Source organism: Sesamum indicum, linkage group LG1 (assembly GCF_026168435.1).
Source record: "Sesamum indicum cultivar Baizhima isolate 11 linkage group LG1, ASM2616843v1, whole genome shotgun sequence".
NCBI lineage: Eukaryota > Viridiplantae > Streptophyta > Magnoliopsida > Lamiales > Pedaliaceae > Sesamum > Sesamum indicum.
The window spans coordinates 3,316,127-3,335,562 of record NC_142657.1 but is presented as its reverse complement, the minus strand read 5'-3'; the positions used below and the strand labels follow the sequence as shown (position 1 = coordinate 3,335,562).

The following is a 19,436-nucleotide window of genomic DNA, read 5'->3' as shown; positions in this document are numbered from 1 at the left end:
ATTGGTATTCTGTTGCACGATATATTATCCATTCTAATTTTATACGAGTCTCACGATTTTGTATTAAAGATATATTTTACTAAGAAGGGGAAGTATTAAAACTTGTAACCATTCAAACTCATCATTTGCGATTGTGTCTAGTGATGCTAAATTAAACGAAAGAATTAAAAAACTTTAACTCCGTATAGTGTACAAAAAAAAAAAAAAACAGCAAATTTTGGACAGCAGAGGACATCAATTATTTCATTGATTTTAAATCTTTGCTGAGGTTGGCTTTATTTTCTTCCTACTAAAAATTTAATTCCAGTAAAAGTAACAGCTACAACCCTCACCAACCAATCACCAGTCGCCATTGAGTCGATTGCAAGCAAAGCACAAAACTCACCATCACACGTGGCGTCCAGCCTGGCAATCCGAACCACCACCCCCACCTTCTGGGATCCAAAGGCACGTGTCAGCATAACCTAATGTTGACTTACGAGTGTGGTGAAAACACACACAAAAAAAATAAAAAAATATTTATTTTTAAAATCGAAAAGAAGAGAATGTTACTGAGAAACCAAGGGAACAAAAAAGAAAAGGAGAGATATTATTGTCTGGAAATCCGGTCAGTCTGGGCAGGTTATACGGTCAGCTTCGCATGTGATAAGCCATGCCTTCTCTCCTCTACATTGTACAGTTGGGGGGTCGGGTGGGGGGGGGGGGGGGGGGGGAATAAAAAGAAAAAGAAAGGAACAGTAATTGCCAAAAATAAAGACTTATATATAAATACTCTTTCTTGCTGCGGAAAGAGGGAAGGCAAGATCATGCAGTGTTCTGTCAATATTTAGAGAGAGAAAGGACCAAAAGAACGAAGAAAAGAAATTTTTAGAGAGAGAGAGAGGACAGGCACAGAGAAGTCTCTCCCGTTCTCTCTTGTTCTTCAGAAGTTTGGTAGTTGTTGTTGTTGAAGGAGAATTATGGAGTGGCCGACGTACTTAGATGAATATGAAAAGCTTATTATTCGCATGTCTACCCCTAGGTCAGTACTCCTCTTTCACTGTGTGTGATTTTTGTGGTTTGGCCCTCTCTTTCAAGAAACCATAATACTGGTTTTCTTCTTTTTGATTCTTTTGAAGTGGTTTTGACGGATGTTTTGTTCGTTTTTTCCCCATAATGTTTTCTTTTTTGCTTCCCCGGATGTTCTTGCCTGTGAATAATGTCTCTGAATTTCTGGGTTTTCTCGAATTTTTATGAAAAGGCCATCACCTCTTTCTGAGTTTTCTTCACATTCTGTTCTTCCAACTGCCAAGAACTTGCAATTTTCAGAATATACTGTTCTGGGCTCGCAAAATCGGAAAAAAAAAAAAATTATAATTTTGATTTTACTTTTCCTTTTTCATCGAATTTCCTTGATTTATTCTCGTAATTATGGGAAGATCACCTAAAATTTCTTATTTCTATTCAACCCGGATAAATCTCTGCCCGTGAATCTTGTCTGCGATTTGATTCTTTCAGATTTTCTAGTTCACCGGATTTTGATAAGTTTCCCCTTATCCACTCATTGTCGAATAAGTGAAGATTTACCACTCTCTTTCTAACACTAATCAATTAAGTAACTGATTTACGACAACGTTTCTTTCCTCCAAAGTTACTTCTTGACTCTGTCTCCTTATCCAAGTCGTGAAATTGACTGTTCTACGACCCCCGAAGATTTAACCCCTCAAATTTTTGAGGTTTCTTAAGTTCCAAGAATGTCCTTCCTCTGACTCTTCCTCCGTCGGTGTCTTGCAGGGTCATGATAGACAATGCCGGCTGTTCCAACGCCACCCGAGTCATGGTATGTCACCTGCTTGGAATCCCACTCCCACCCCCCACATAAGTCAAAATCAAGACCCAGTTATCTTTAATTTAATCAAATATTTTTGTGTTCAATTATTTTGTTGGACAGATTGATAGCGCAAGAAAACACGGTATTCTTCTCGAAGCGGTTCAGGTTTTGACGGATTTGAATCTGTCAATCAAGAAGGCTTACATTTCCTCCGACGGTCGGTGGTTCATGGATGGTGAGTATCTGCCACGCGCCGCCGTGCTAGTGCTCCTTACCTATGATTTTTATTAGCTGTAGCAAGTTAATTCTGGACGAATTAATGGGTTTTAATGTGCGCTGAAGTTGCTAACTCTGAATCTGCGGTTTCATTGATGTGCAGTTTTCCATGTTACTGACTTGAACGGCAACAAATTGACTGATGAGAGCGTCTTGAGTTACATTGAGCAGGTATTCACCCTTAAGTGTGTGTGTGTGTGTGTGTTTAATTTTTTAATAATTTGATTTGATTTTTATTTTTTTTTATTAACATGTATTTGGCTTTGAAATTGCAGGCTCTTGAGACAGCTCACTACGGAAGATCGAAAAGTTTCGAGGGCCTAACGGCACTGGAATTAACCGGCACCGACAGAGTTGGCCTTTTGTCGGAGGTTTTTGCAGTGCTATCTAATTTACACTGCAATGTGGTGGATGCTAAGGTCTGGACTCACAATGGCCGAATTGCGTCCTTAATTCACCTCAAGGATAACGATTCGGGCTCCCCAATCGCCGACTCGCAGAAGTTGGAAGTGATTGAGGCAATGCTGAGGAATGTGCTCAAGGGGGATAATGACATCCGAAGTGCCAAAACCTCCGTTTCATTGGCTGTGACACATACCGAGAGGAGGCTTCATCAGATGATGTTTGCAGATAGGGATTATGAGAGGAAGCCGATCATCAAGACTTCTGATGATTGCCCTGTTGTTTCGGTCCAGAATTATCTGCAGAGGGATTATTCTGTTGTAAATATTCATTGCAAGGATCGGACGAAGCTTCTGTTTGATGTGGTTTGCACGTTGACGGACATGGAGTATGTCGTTTTTCATGCCACCGTCGACACATCAGGAGATAGAGCATCCTTGGTATATATTACTTAGCTTTTAGCAAAGTATGTCCCGTTTGTTTAGAAGTGAGATTTGCTTAAATGGTAGTGTAAATTTTGTTCAGGAATTCTTCATCAAGCACATGGATGGAACTCCTATTAGTTCGGAGGCCGAAAAGCAGCGTGTGATTCTATGTCTACAAGCTGCGATTGAAAGGAGGACATCTCAGGTATTGTGCTTGTTCGATTCCAATATGCGAAAAGAATCATTTACATTTACATTCGACACGTTTCGTTTTTGGTTCTCTAAGTTAATGGAATTTTCTTGTCTGATCACAGGGCGTGAGGCTTGAGCTTTGCGCATCTGATAGAAAAGGTCTACTGGCTGACGTAACACGGACCTTCCGAGAAAACGGCCTAAACATCACAAGGGCCGAGATATCCACAAGAATGGACACAGCACTAAACTTTTTCTACGTGACAGATGCGATTGGGAATCCAGCCGATCCCAAGATCATCGAGTCGGTTCGACAGAACATCGGTTTGAGTAATCTGAAAGTAAAGGAATTGCCATTGATCTATCACCAAAAGGGCGAAAGAGACGAGCCCACAATGGGCACAGGTGGGGCGATGCTGCTGTCGATCGGGAGCCTTGTGAGGAGGAATCTGTACAACTTGGGACTGATCAAATCTTACTCTTGAATCCAAGGAAAGGGGGGAGCACACAAAGGATGTTAGAAGTTTTAATTTGTTGGTCGTCATATTCTTTGCTTCAATTGGATGTTGTTACGAGCTGGGAATGCATTTGTACATAGTAAATGGAATTTACCAACAGGGTTTGGTTGATAGTTAGTTGATTATAGTTGGGGTTTGGTCGGGTGCATAGGTAGAAAAACACACACAGACACACACACTGGAAGGTGGATGATATGTGGGGCGGGGCCCCACCTCTCCACCAATTTTCTTCTTGAATATATTTCTTTGTTACAGAGAGAGAAATTTGAATGGGAAAAGGTGTTGGTTGGTGGGTTGTGGTCGATAGATATTGCTGTCCTCGGTTTCTGATTGGCTGCCAGAAAGAGAAGAATTGAAGATTAGGTAGTAGTAGTTCGGAGTAGAGGAGATGAGTTTCAGACAGGGATTATATTTTTGTACATAAGTTTCAGTTTTTTCTTTCTTAATTCCAACTATTATTCTAAGTTCTAAAATTCCAACGTTTGACTTGATTTATCCCTCATCTTCTATCTCTTTCTTGATCAAAAACAGCCACATGTTTGAGAGCAGTGTGTGATATATCATGAATTTCGTAAATATATATAACATTGACTTGGTTGAAAATGATGTTCAATGTAGGAATTTAGGTGTTACATTTGACATTATGGGTTCGGCTAAAACTCAACGTTTGTTGATCTTAATTTTTGTTACTATGGTTAAAATATGAGATAATTACACTATTTTCTCCTAAAATTTAATGTAATTATACCTAAATTTTTCGTGATTTGAAAAATTATATGTAGCACCTATCAGGTTTGCTCCATTTAACAATTAAGTTTTTTAATTAGTCAAAATTCATCGAATTTGTTAGACCGATAGACTTATCTGTTAGATGAAAGTAAACTTTAGGGGTGGTAGATGTAATTATCCCTTAATATATTTGTCTTGACTAAAACTATGATAAATGATTTTGCATCGATTTTATTTAATCATAATTAACAATAATCATTTATCATAATTTTTAATTATTTTTTATTAAAATGTAGATAATCGTAAATTTTTTTATAGTTTTACCCATACCTAAAGATATCAATTTCAACAAAATCAATGTATAAACAAATATTTTATCACTATCCAATAATCTTCAATGGACCAAGTTGAATTTGGGCAGCAATTACGAGGAAATGAGCATGTAAAATTATGGGTTACAACTTTATTTTGAAAAAATGTCTAAATTAAGTGAATAAAAAAGGACTTGACTATGTGGGCTCTTGCGTTAATATTTAGGATTTCGTCGTATCAAATGTTGCGATTCCCTCCTCGCACGACAACCAACGCAGACTAGAACTAACGAAAATTCGAATGGAGGGGTGGAAGTACAGTCTGTTAAAATTGTTGGATACTACGTCTAATTAGCTTCTGTACTCTTGTGTAGATTCCGACAGCTGTTTTTTCCCTAGCTTTTGTCTGTTTCTCCCAAGATGCTTGGGTTTACCTAGCATATGTACTATACATTAGGAATTAGCTCATGTCTGTATTCTATATATGAGCATGAGAGGTACTCGAAACAAAATAGGATTTTTTTGTTATGATTAAAAGAATTTTTTTTTGATTAATATTAAATGATTATGGTTGTATAACATCTGTTGGTCGTTACATTTTGTACGTGAAGTTAAAATATTAGTTATAGATAGAAAGTACGATAAATGTTAATTTGTCGTGGTTAAAATTTAGTTTTCCAATCGATTTTATTTCTACGTGGTAAATAATATTGATTTTTCATTATTTTTAAACTGTAATGATGCATTGGGTATGGAATAATCCAATTTCTGTAGTGAGTGTTAAAATAAATAATTTTGATTGGCGGAATATGGTTTACTAAAATATACGTAAATATATTTATTTTTTCTAACTATTATTAATCATAATTAGATAAATCGATACAAAGACTTAGTTTATTTTATAATGAAAACTATTTTTATGGTAAATATTTTTGTCATGGGTTCGACCGTGATAAACATTTTAATCACACTAACAAAAATCACGACCAACAAATATTGTGCGATCGTAATTAATAATTATTCGCTAGGATTATTTATTATTATTTTCTTGTCATAATATTTGGCCATAATTAAACATTATATTTCTTGTCGTACTCCTTTCATGCTTTGGAATTGTCCACCAGCTAGCTGTTCTTATTTCTTTCAAATTCTCTCTTTTTCTCTCACTCGACAAAGAAAATTAGTATTTGGTGGTGTTGTTTAGTTATTGGTGACAAGTGTGGAGCAACGTAATTTTGACTAGAAAATTGTCTTCACGCCTACACAACTACGTACGTACGTACGTCTGTCTTTCTTGTTTTCTTCACTTGGTTGGCTCTTTTCTAAAGTGAGAGTTGTAAGGAAATGCTTTCACCTTTCAAATATTCTAAAGCATCCATGTGGAGTTTGATCTGACGTTATGTTATATAATTTTACGAGTTTTTATAGATATTCTAATAACTGCGTATATAAGGGTTAAATGTTATTTATCTTTTTGTGATATTTGAAATGAACAAATACTTGAAAAAAGAAATAGCAAATTACCCCATTGGTTCAAAAAATAAGAATGGTTTTAGATAAGGGTAATTTGTTATTTTATTTTTTACAGGATTTTTTTTTACTCATTTCTCATACTATAGGGGGTAAATTATAGTGCGAAAAGACGATGTGAACATAAAGTAAAATGTGTCGAAAAGAATTAATATTTCAAATTAGCGTTCCTATTTTCACATTTCTCAAAATACACTTACGCAAATGGGCTTTAATTTTCAAAATAGAAGAACTCTATTGGATGACGCTAGACGGTGCTGGCTCTCGTCCCACATCAGTTGCTAGGGGCTTGGACGACTGTAAAAGCTTACTTTCTTGCAAAAATACGCAATGAGATATGGATCGAACCGTATATCGTATCATCATACAATGAAAGGAAAGATTTCATTGTAACTACTTATAAACCAATTTGGATATTGTGGCTGGAAATATATCAAAATAGATTGAATTTACAAAGGCATATGCATGCATGAAAAGTCTTGTAAAGAAAGAAACAAGGTAAAAAGAGAGGCGTTGCTTTGCATGGGGCGGCCGCGTGGGGTTGGGTACTCGAACAACGTGGTGGCGCGCAGTTCCGCCGGTCGAGGTGTACGTGCGAGCGTGCAGCTGAGATGGATCCGCCGTGGTCAAAGGCCTTCTCGTATGGGCGCTGCTTTTCATGTATCTTTCCAACACCAAAGATTTCTGGATCATGAGGCTGCAGCCTCACCAGTCACCACCTGAACAGCTTACCACCACTAGAATTTTCTGAGGGTTAATTTTGTAATTACACTTTCCACCTCATCAAAATTTTCTGTTCACAACAGTATTTCACTCGCTCTGATTTGGAAGGAAAATACAGATTTCAACAAAAAATATATAAATTTCTAAACTTAGCATCATTCAATATTTTATATAAATTATTGAAAATATCGGCTAGTTTTTTTATTAATCAATGACTACAAACTTTTATCTAATAACAGTAATTCAGAAATAATATTTTTATTATAATTATACCCTTTTAACTTTTCTTTAATATTATATTTACCCCTTCACAAGTATAAAAATATTACTCGAAAATTTTTGTCAATAAATTATACAGGATGCTGGAAGGGGGGGGGGGGGAGGGAATAAAATTGAAAGCTTATGTAATTATTTTGTTGACGTGGGATTTTCTTTCATACTCTAATGAAAATGAGTATAATTGTAAACGGAGAATTTTTAGTTAGGAGATTGCTCGCGTACATCCAAATTTTCACACTTCCAACTGTCAAGCACTCGTGTTACAAAATATATAATATATATATATATATATATATATATATATAAATATATATAAACTTTCATTCGCCACCGCCTAATTTTTAGTTTTATTTTTTAAAAAAAGAAAATAATTGGATACCACATCTAGAACTTGAATTCTGTTTTAATGCAATTTGGAGGAAGAATATATGATATTGGCCAAACTATTCCAATTCAAGATGCATGAATAATGATATCATGTGTTTAGGATATATTCCATAAAATTGCATGTGATTAGTTTTATTTAAAAATGGACATAAGTCAACTAGGAGGAAACTAAAACCAACCTAACATTAACCAACGGCTATTAATCTTCAACATTCTTGCTAGATTCTTATTATACTATGGCTCTCGAGGAGTCCAATGAGGCATCGCTACAAGGAAAATGAAGTAACAATTATTGATAATTAAGATATAACATATAATTAATATTTAATTTATCGTTAATCATATATATATATGTGTGTGTGTTACTTTTAAATATTAATAAGAATTCTTTTTGGCGTAAAGGGAAATTTTGATCATGAGCTTTGTAACGACAAAATAATGTTTAAGTTATTAATTATGGTAGTTTATTAATAATACCATTTATGTATATAATAAATTTGGCAACAATTGGAATATGTATAGTGTGTATTTGATGAGCCCTCTAAAAAAGTTTTTTATAGTAAGAAAGTGTACGTGAAATTTCATTAGAAAAAATATGATTTTTCGCTATGAACGTTCCGCTAGCACTAAAAAGACTACTCCTAGTAGAAGTGGTAAAATTATTCCAAGTATGTACATTTTCGATTTTCTATTCACTCATGATCTGGCCTGGTCGACCCAATCATGATCTATTTGGATGGGACCTTTTCTCAAAAAACTCCGAATCCCGAGGATTAGAAGTGGTAGCTACGTGAGTGGGTGAACAGATTAGAAGAGAAAAAATCAATACAAATCAATTATGGTTTCACAAGGGCTATTAGCCGTTGTCTTTGTAAGTATGGCCAAAACATTAACTATAGCCAAAATGATGACAAATGTTTTGACATTGGCTGAAAATCATGGCGAATATTGATTAATCATGGTAAAAAGATTTATATTTTTGCTTGGGTTTTGTTTATTCGTGGTTAATAGTATTGATTTATCAAGGTTTTTAAGCCACAGTCATTTATAGTGTAACGAAAATTTAATTTTTTTTTGTGTTCACACATATTATTTGTTTATTAATGATTGATTATTGTAAATTATTTATTTATAACTACTGGGAAAAATAGAAGAAATTATCTAAAAGGTATGTGTCAGATCAAAACATCAAGTCATCGTTCACAAGAAAAAATCTTTCCTACATCATAAATAATTATATATGTCAAATCAATACTATTTATCACTATTAAATAGAATCAATGCATAAATCAAAATTTTAACCATAGTTTATCGATATTTGCCGTTTGTCATCATGACTTTCATGTATAACTAATGTTTTGGCCTCGCTTGCAAAACAACAACTAACAACCGTCGTGCAACCGTAATTAATTAGTATTTATTGATCAGAATTTTTACTTTTAATCATAATAATTAATTATAACAAAAAAAAATTATATTTCTTGCAGTAACTCATCAATTATAAAATGCCATGACACATATTTGATCCTTTTACTTAAAAAAGAAAGAAAGAAAGAAAGAAAATGCAAGTACGGACCATAGTACTTTACAATCAATTTGGAGAATTAATATGCATTATATTATATTGGATTCTTGATGTTTTATCCCTACATTCCAATTCTTAAATCCACCATTCATATCTATAATACCTCCTTTGCTTCTAGTTGAAGTTATGCTTTCTTTTTCTTTTTTTTTTTTTTTTGGGTGGGGTTCTTTTGGATTTGATGTTTTTTTTTAAGGAAAAATATAAGAAACCTTTTGTGATATCACAAATGAGCAAATTACCCCCTTATAAAAAAAATAAATAGCAATTTTTCCCCTTGTATTATTTTAAAATACAATAATTTACCCTGCTATAATTTTTAAAATGAAGCAATTTATCTCCCTGTAGAAGGAGGTAAATTATTTCATTTTAAAAAGTATAGGGTAAATTACTATATTTTTTCCATAAGGGGGTAATGTGTTCATTTTCAATATCACAGAGGGGTAAATTGTTATTCAACCTTTTTTTTAAATATGATAATTCTATAATTATATCAATATTTTAATAAATTGAGCAACTGAACATACATCGGTTCATCAATATAACTATGAATTATGAAATAATAAATTACAATGAACTTATATATAATTTAGACAAATATCCACATGTCCGATTTGACTCGAAATAAACAGTCTTTCCTCTTACTCTAAGCAAACAACGCACTTAGAACTATGCTAAGCTAAGACATATACTTTAGACTTTAGAGCCCTACTTTATATTCTTTATTCTCACGATTTGAAATAAAATAAATAGTTAAATTATCTTTAACGGTTAATAATTAATACATAATCAAGATTCACTATATATAGTTTGATGTGGAAGAATGTTAGGAACTGATCGTTCGGAAATATTTAAATATTTAAAATAAGATGTGCTTGTAAATATCGTGTGATGAATATGTGAAGAATGATAACATTTAAAGATGAATAATTTTCGTAAAGAATAAACTTTATTTTGATATTTATTTAAACATGGAGTAATTATATGTACATTTTCTTTTCCGCGCAAAATTAAATACATAGTTACATTTTGATATATAAAAGAAAAGAACAATGAGTTAAAAATTAACAAACACTAATTCACAATAATTAACCACCAACATATACATCTATCATAATAATAGATAAATTACTTGAAACATACATTCTTAAGAAGCAAAGAATTTAAAAATCTACCCAGAAATTTCGATTCAATTTTCTGATCCAACATAAATTAAAGAGATCCAATTTACGCAGAAATAGGAAAAAAGAAACTATACGTAAATATTTCAAAATTTACGTACAAAAATTTATGATCCTACAATTGTTACGTTACAAGCATAAACTATAAGACGCACAATATATAGGAGATATGATAAAAATAAGGGAAAAATATTATTTTAGTCCGCTAAGTATGCCTAATTTTAATTTTAGTCCGATAAATATGTCCATTTTTGTTTAAATCCAATAACTTACGAAATTGCTTACTTTTAGTCATCTCGCAGATTTTCGGACAACTTCACCCGTATGAGTGCATATGGACTAAAACTGCCTTTCAAAAGTTATATAGGGGTAAAATTGTCCGAAAATTTGCCAGAGAACTAAAAGTAAGCAATTTCGTAAGTTACTGGATCTAAATAAAAATGGACATAGTTATTGGACTAAAATTAAAATTAGGCATATTTAACGGACTAAAATAATACTTTTCCCTAAAAATAATTAGAAACTTTGCATGTTTATTTCAATTTATAATGAAAAGCTCTAACATGTAAACATCATATGTTTTTTTACAATTAATAATAAGATTGTGTCGCGTGGAATAATCAGTTGGATTAATAATTGATGATTTGCTTTGATTTAAAGTTATGCTTTTCCCTCTTAACATACATAATGTGCATTAAATTGCGAAAGCATGTAAACTTGCCACAACTAACATACTTTAGACTTTGCATCCATACTTTACATTTTTTATTCTCGCAAATTTTAAAGTAAATAAATGGATAATATAACTTTATCGAGGAACATATATATTAGATTCACTACATATGTATATAGCCTGAAAAGGAAGAATATGTTAGGAAAAGGTTAAACGCAAATTACTTCTGTAATATGTTAAAATGAATAAAATATTCTTTATAAAAAAAAAATTAATAAATTATTCCTTTGTATTTTAAAAAATGAAAGAAATTAGTCATTGTGTTTTGTAATTTTCGCAAAAATATGAGTTTATAACCTCATTTTTCTTTAAGAAAATGAAAACAATCATCAAATATTTCATCATTACATATATTTTTTATAAAGGAGCAATTAATTAACGATCAATAATTTTCATAAATCGATTTCTTTATTTAAGTGAAGCAATCAAGCAAACATTGCATATACATAACTAGAAAAAGATTTACTTTTGGCTATAATTTGTTGCCTGTGGATTAAAATCGTGATAAATAATTATTATTATTAATCATGGTTAAATAAAAATTGATTAAAAAATTTAAATTTTCCACCATAAAAACTATTTTTGCCATGTCTAGGAACAATAACAAATATTTTGCCATGATTTTTAGCCATATTTTAGCCACATTTGTAAAAATCAAGACTAAGAATCATTGCATGGTTGTGGTTAATGGTTATTTTACTATAATTATATATTTTTAAGGGTAAATCAGAATGGGCACCCTTGAGGTTTATCATAATTACAAATACCTCATCATTGTTTGAAAATTACAAAAATATCCCTATAAAATTACAAATACTCTAACAAATACCCCTTTGTGACAACTCATTGTAGGGGGTATTTGTAATTTCAGAAAGATGTAGTTTTTTAAACAACGAGAGAGTACTTATAATTAAAACAAACCTCAAGGGCACCCTTTATAATGTACCATATTTTTAATTAGGAAAAAATGCAAAATACCACACCGTGATATTGAATATGTAAATAATACTTCCCAATAAAAAAAATAAATAGCAAAATGCCCCTCATGTATTTTTCAAAATAAAGTAAAATAGCCCCTTAAAGAGGAAGATGTAATACATGCTCTCTCTTTGCGATTTTGGATGATTTTTATGAATAAAATATTATTTTATATATAAATAAATAATAAAATATTATTACATTAGTAAAAATATATTAATTATATACAAACTGAAAATGTATTATATATATATATATTATGTAATAAAATATATTATTTTATTAAAAAAAATTCAAACCCAAATCTCCCGCCTCTTTCCCCACACCCCGCCGTCTCCCACTTCCTTTCCCCTCACCACCCCTCCTCCCCAGCCCTTCCCCAATCGCCACCCCTCAGCCCTTCCTCCGTCGTCTCGTCCCCCCTTCCCCCATTGCTGCCCCCCACCCCATTCTCCTTCCCCGTCCCTACCCCCCTTTCACTACAAGAAAACATACTTTCAAAGACGGATTTTTCCGTCTCTGAAGCCTATATTTCCATCGCTAATAGTATTAGCGACGGATAAATTTCATCAGAAAATCTGTTGTTGAAAGCCCAGTGGCTAATACCGTCGTTGAATCTGTCACTGTAGTTTTGACGGAATATTATCCGTCTTAAAATTGATTTCATTTAACAAACAAATGTAGATAAATCATCTTTAAATCCGTAGTTGATTTGTCTCAAAATTCATTGCAAAAGATTATCTTATGTTGTTGTCATTGAGTCCGTCACTGAATCCGTCATTATTTCTGTAGCTGATACAGTCACTGAATCCGTCTTTAATTTTGTAGCTGAAGACAAAGCTCCCTTTTACTTCAATCCCTAATTTTTTTAAGCAAAGCTGAAATAAAATGAGACTAAATACCTGGATAAAATAAAGTATCACAACTATAACAAATGAAACAAGCATCAACCAAAACCATACAAAAACTAAGAAACCAATTAATATACTTAAAGTGGAAGTATGAGAAATACTATCATTGTTTACTCAGAAGACTTGCAATTCTTCATGTTCACAATTATACACCATATACAATCATAAAGATGTTTGAAACATCGCATCATTCAAGAGCTTGCACTCTTTACTTAAATACAAGGATAATCACTATTTAAACTCCAATACTCTTTAATTTTCACCAAAATTAGAAATTGCTTAACGCTTTGCACCAAAATCTTGTTGCTCATTGGGTCCAGATCCACCTGCAAACCAGCGATTGGTATATCCCACCTCTTGAATTAATTTGCGTACCATTTCTTCAAGCTGCACCGCCCTTCTTTGTGCATCTTCTTCCCTCCTCCTCGCATCTTCTTCCCTCTTCCGCGACTCCTCAAGAGCCTGCTCTAGCATCTTTTTACTTTCTGCTTCTCGTCTTAAAAGTTCTTCTTGCATTTTCATAGTTAACTCATTATATTTTTCATCCATTACTTTTGTTAACTCATTATATCTTTCTTCAGATTCCCTAGGTGTTGAAGTAACAGAAATTCTACTAAATATGTTAGAAGATTGACTACGCCCAAATCCATATATCCGACCTTTAGATGGCCCTCCGGTTACGTTACACCATGACTGCATGTCAAATGAATGCTCAGTGGATTCGTTACTACCACCTATTTTTGCAATGTAATCTTCCTACATATTGTGACGTACAAAAAATATCATGTAGTGAGAATCTAACTTATTATATTTGTGAAACAATAATGAAAAGAAAAAGACTATAAAAGGTACTTACATTAACTTTTTTTGATTTATTATCTACAAAGTCTCCAATTCCTTGATTTCTTCTGTGCGTTCTATGAAACAACTCCAATTCACTTACTTCACGGCCAGCTCTTTTTCCTAAAATTATATAAATAACATTATCAATATCTAGAAAATAAAATGCAATAAATAATATTTTAAAACCTCAAAATAAAGTTTACCATTCTCATCCAATGTGCTCCTTGTGAAATGGAACCACTAGTGTGCTTTGTAATGCAACACTCCTTAGTCATGCGATTCTTCTGGGCAATTTTGCATTTTCCCTTGTAATTCTCTCCACTCCAATGCTTCTCAACTAATTCATCCCATATATGTGTGTGCATCCAATCAGGGCCTCTACCAGTCATATCTAAAGTACGAGGCTCTCTACCTAATTCTTCACTTGTATTTTCCAATGCATTTCGTTTTGCTCTGTAAACCATCTCTCTAAATCTAGAACTTGCATTCTCATTCCACACCTTTCTCATTTGCATATCCGTGAGATCATCCCATTGATACCTCATCTGATATTTTTTAAACAATTTATCATTTTTAATCATCTTAAGTATATAACAACTGAAAATGTATTGTGATAAAAATTACCTTAAATCTCTCCCAAAGTAAATTTTTAGTTGGCTTTGGCACTTTATGCCATTTTGGCCATGCCTCTCCAAAAATGCCCTTAATATCGTTTGTAAGATTCCGTGAAACATCAGTTTCAATAAATCTAATTAATAAAATAAAATATAAATATTAATAAATGAAATTCCAACAAAATGATGATAATATGCAATCTCAAATGTGATCAAATATTAACTATCATCTTATTCCATTTGAATTTTAGATATTTCAATTAACCTAATTATTCACATCAATTTGCATATTAATAAAAATATTTACCTATTATTAACCACATTCACCTTTAACCTTTGATCAGGACTTTCTGGAATCTGTGATCCTCGGTTAGGTCCTCTTCACCGATTTTGTGAAATGACATCATCACTGGGCTCTCCAATAATAGGGTTATTCCCCGATCCTAATGGTATCTTCTCATCAACCTATAATATTTAAGAATGAAATGTGTGAATGTCAAGGAATACAAAGATCACATAAACAAGGAATGATCATACCTCTGTGTGAAGGTCAGGTGCTCTCGGCAAAGAATTTGAAAAAGTTCTTTGTTTGTCTTCCCCAACATGAGATGATTCAACTCCTAACAACTCTTCATTCACAACCGGAATGTGCAAACTTGTCCCTTGACCTTGTCCGCGGCCTCTCTTCCACCCTCGTCCTCTCGCTTTCCCTTGTGCTCGTGCTCTAGTCACCATCCTGTGTTAAACAAAATGAACCACCGATTAAAATAGTTTCCAAGAGTAGAGGTAAAAAAAAGCTTTTTTTAGTAATTATTTATGTATGTCGAATGCAATTTAATTAAATATATATTTACAATGGAACATCAAAAAAAAAAAAAAATACACAAATAGTTCAAATGTTACACGTCTTAATCATTCTTGAAATTACAAATTACAAATGGATATCTACTCAATGATCAATTTCCATATCATCATCACTATCACTAAAATCATGATCCTCTTCATCTTGCTTGTTTTCTTCTGATTCAATTTCTTCAAGCTCTTCTTCTTCATCCTGTTCTTCATCCCTTATCCTAGCTGAATTGTTGTCCATGGTATATCGGAGTGCTTCAAACTCATCCAAATCTACTTCTTCTGCCTCTTCATCCGAAATAATGTTGATCCCATCAAGATCAGTCGCCACAGAGATAGGTTGTGGATTTGAAGCCTCGCCTTCTTGAAAAGCATCTTCTATTATAGGTTCAACATTTTGACTTTGGCTTTTAACTAATGGAATGTTAAATTTACCTATAGCTTTTACTTTGCACACCGCCCACCAATCACGCCTTTCCCTTTTCGTGCTAGGAAAACTTGTAAAATACACTTGTTGAGCTTGAGAAGCTAATATAAAAGGATCATTTGTGTTTAATTTTAATTTATAATTAATTTTCACAAGACCTGATTTATGCCTTTTGAATCCCTTATCTGAGGTATCATACCAATGATATTTAAACAACATAATGCCACGCTCCAATCCATAATATTCCAATTCCACAATTTCTTCCAATAACCCATAGTAGTCCACTTCACATTCACTAGTACTCCCTAACACACATACACCGTAGTTTGTTGTTGCTTTAGATTGACCATACTCTACAGTATGGAACTTGAACCCATTGACAAAGTATCTTTTATAGCATGAAACTTGTCGACTTGGGCCATTAGCCAGCTTCCTTATATCATCATCAACTTGATTTTGAGTTTCTCGGATCTATTAAAAAAGAGCATTTACGTTAAACTATATGTATTTTCAAATGATAATTTTATGAAATTGTAAGCAACACATTACTTACATGAGCAAGTAGCCACTGAGGAAAGTCTCGATCACGTATGATATCAAGTTCCATATAAGTTATTCTTGGAAATTGTTGTTTCTTTTCTTCATAAAATTTCCTAAATGATTTGAGATGATTATATAACTTCTATATATAGATTTATGTAATAAAATAAGATAATAATACAAGACTTAGAGAACTTACAGCAGATATAGATTGATTTTATCATAATTCAACAATACATATCTATGTGCTGCTTTCATCTTTATCATCATCAAGATATCTAACTGAAACTCGAGAACCAAGTGCCACCCTGGATGTGTAGAAATGAATAAATTCCCACAAGGATCGACCATTCCTCCATCATCATTTCGTGGAACTTAATTTAATTGAGTAGGTATATGTGGCTCAAAATATGCTGAGCAAAATGTTGAAACTTCTTCAATCATATATGCTTCAACAATTGAAGCCTCTACTCGAGCTCGATTTCCAATTTTTTTCTTCAAATGGCGTAGAAACCTATAATTTGTCATAATTATTTAATTTAATATAAATAGTATTATTAATAAAAATAAAAAATAATTAATTGGTGAATACCTCTCAAATGGATACATCCATCGATATTGCACAGGTCCACCAACCTTTGCTTCATATGCGAGATGAACTGGCAAGTGCTCCATTGAGTCAAAAAACCCTGGCGGAAATATCTTTTCAAACTTGCACAATATCTCAACAATGTTCTTTTCAAGTTGCTCCATATGCTCCACATGTAACATAGTTGAACATATGTCTCTAAAAAAGATGCTAAGCTCTGTTAATGCTTCCCAAATCAGTTTTGGAAGCAGATCTCGAAATGCAATTGGAAGCAATCTTTGGATGAATACATGGCAATCATGGCTTTTCATCCCATAAAATTTACATTCATCCTTGTTCACACAACAAGCTATGTTCGAGGAATATTGATCAGGCAGCTTCAATGATTTTGTCCAAGAGCACACTTCTTTCTTTTGTGTCTTACTTAAAGTATATGATGCTTTGGGCTTGTATACTTTTTCATTTGCACCCTCAAATAAATGCATCTCAAGCCGACTGCAATACGACTCTAAATCCTTACGTGTTTTAATATTATCTTTTGTTTTATCTTTAACATCCATAATAGTATTAAAGATATTATCAAACACGTTTTTTTCGATGTGCATCACATCTAAATTGTGTCGAATGAGATTTGTGTGCCAATATGGTAACTCCCAAAATATGCATCTTTTCACCCAATTATGTGTCTTGCCAAATCCATCAATTGGTTGTCTGCCACCTGGTGGTTTTCCAAAAGTTATATCAGGAAGCCCCTCCACTCTTTGACGCACATCTTCACCACTTAAGCGAAGTGGTGGTTGGTCGTTTTCAATTCTTCCTTTACGAAACTTATAAGCCTGTTTTCTATAAGGATGATCAAAAGGCAAGAATTGACGATGACAGTCAAACAAAGAAGTTTTTCTACCATAACGAAGTTGAAAGGATTTTGTCATATCCATACAGTAAGGAGAGGCCAACCACCCATGAGTGCTCCACCCAGAGAGCATTGCATGTGTTGGAAAATCACTAATGGTCCACAAAAGTGCTGCCCTCATATTGAAGTTTTGTTTCCTGCATACGTCATATGTTTGGACTCCAGTTGTCCATAATATCTTCAACTCATCAATCAATGGACGTAGATATACATCAATATCTTTTCTTGGACTCTTTGGGCCTGGAATAACCATGTTGAGGAACATGAATGGCTCTTGCATGCACATCCATGGAGGAAGATTATACACCGTGATAATAACAGGCCAACAAGAGTAAGGAGTACTGGAATTGCCAAATGGACTGAAACCATTAGTGCATAATCCAAGACGCACGTTACGTGTATCTAATGCAAATAATGGATGTGTACGATCAAAGTGCTTCCATGCCTCTCCATGTGTTGGATGTGCCATGCTCCCTTCTTCACATTGGCTATTTGCATGCCATGTCATATGCTCACAAGTATAACTGGATGCATATAACCTTTGGAGCCTCGGTATTAATGGCAAATAATGTAGCACCTTAAAAGGTACATTCTTTCGAGCCCCTGGCTTCCTTGGCTTATACCGAGGATGACCACATACAAGACACTGTTGTTTGTCTTTGTTTTCTTTGTAATATAACATACAATTATTCACACAAGCATCAATTTTCTCGTGGCCAAGACCAAGCTTTGCCAATTGCTTTTTAGTCATATACAAGTTATCTAGCAACTTCTCTCCTTCTGGCAGCATGGTTTTGATGACCGACATAAATCGATCATAGCAAGCTTCAGGCATATTGTACTCTGACTTAATATTTAACAGTTGTGATACAACAGAAAAGTTTCGTGTGATTTTTACAACCATCCCAGAGTGGCTCATCGGCATCTTTTAATAAGTCAAAAAACTTTTGTGCTTCTGGAATAGGTGGTTGATCATCACACATTGGATTCTGAATAAGCTCAGGGCCCATAGCATCTATCACCATTGTTCTATAACGGGATCCTTCTTCATTAGGAACTTTTGAAGAACTACTGGCATCATTTATCCTATTTAGCGATTCACCATGTGCATACCATACACTATAACCACGATTGAACCCATTTCTTACAATGTGCAGATGCAAATCGCTTCCACTAAAAAAATTTCTATTGTCGCACTTAGTGCATGGACATTTTATTTGTCCATGGGAGACGAATCTTGGATTTGAAAAGGCAAAGTTCAAGAACTCTTGATCAACTCTTTCTACAAATTCATCCAAAAGATGGCCATTGTTATCTAAGCGCCGCACATCCAACTACGATCGGTGTTCATGATTTCTGCATTTTCTAATAATTTTAGATAAATGGATTTGACTATATTAATAAACTTCAAATTCTTTAAAAGAAAGGATTTGATGAAGTAAGTTCAAAATGAGACAGTTGTCTAATTATTCATTGAGATTCAGAAACAGGACAAGAATTCAAGTGAAATTACAATATCCCAAGGCATAAGAAATTTACACATGCACAGACTGACTGAAGGACTTAATACATAAGTTATAGCTTGCAACTCCGTTGGTCTAGTTTTGTAAATGTGGTGCATGAGTTATTATAGCAATGTCACTAGTTTCATATAGTGAAAACTTTGAAACAGTTAGAAGCTAATTAAGCAC

General features: G+C 33.4%; 1 protein-coding gene and 1 pseudogene across 1 annotated transcript; one reads left to right on the top strand and one right to left on the bottom strand.

Annotated features, from left to right (window-relative positions):
• Positions 1 to 723: 723 nt before the first annotated feature.
• On the top strand, positions 724 to 4,118 carry LOC105156446 (ACT domain-containing protein ACR8-like). The gene is made up of 7 exons (XM_088880781.1): positions 724 to 1,021; positions 1,774 to 1,819; positions 1,931 to 2,045; positions 2,190 to 2,257; positions 2,362 to 2,928; positions 3,014 to 3,118; positions 3,228 to 4,118. Exons 1-7 carry the CDS (start codon positions 960 to 962, stop codon positions 3,588 to 3,590), a joined length of 1,326 nt encoding a protein of 441 aa, XP_088736907.1. The 5' UTR covers positions 724 to 959; the 3' UTR covers positions 3,591 to 4,118.
• Positions 4,119 to 15,373: 11,255 nt separating this feature from the next.
• On the bottom strand, positions 15,374 to 19,096 carry LOC148789331 (uncharacterized; annotated as a pseudogene).
• Between the last annotated feature and the right edge of the window lie 340 nt (positions 19,097 to 19,436).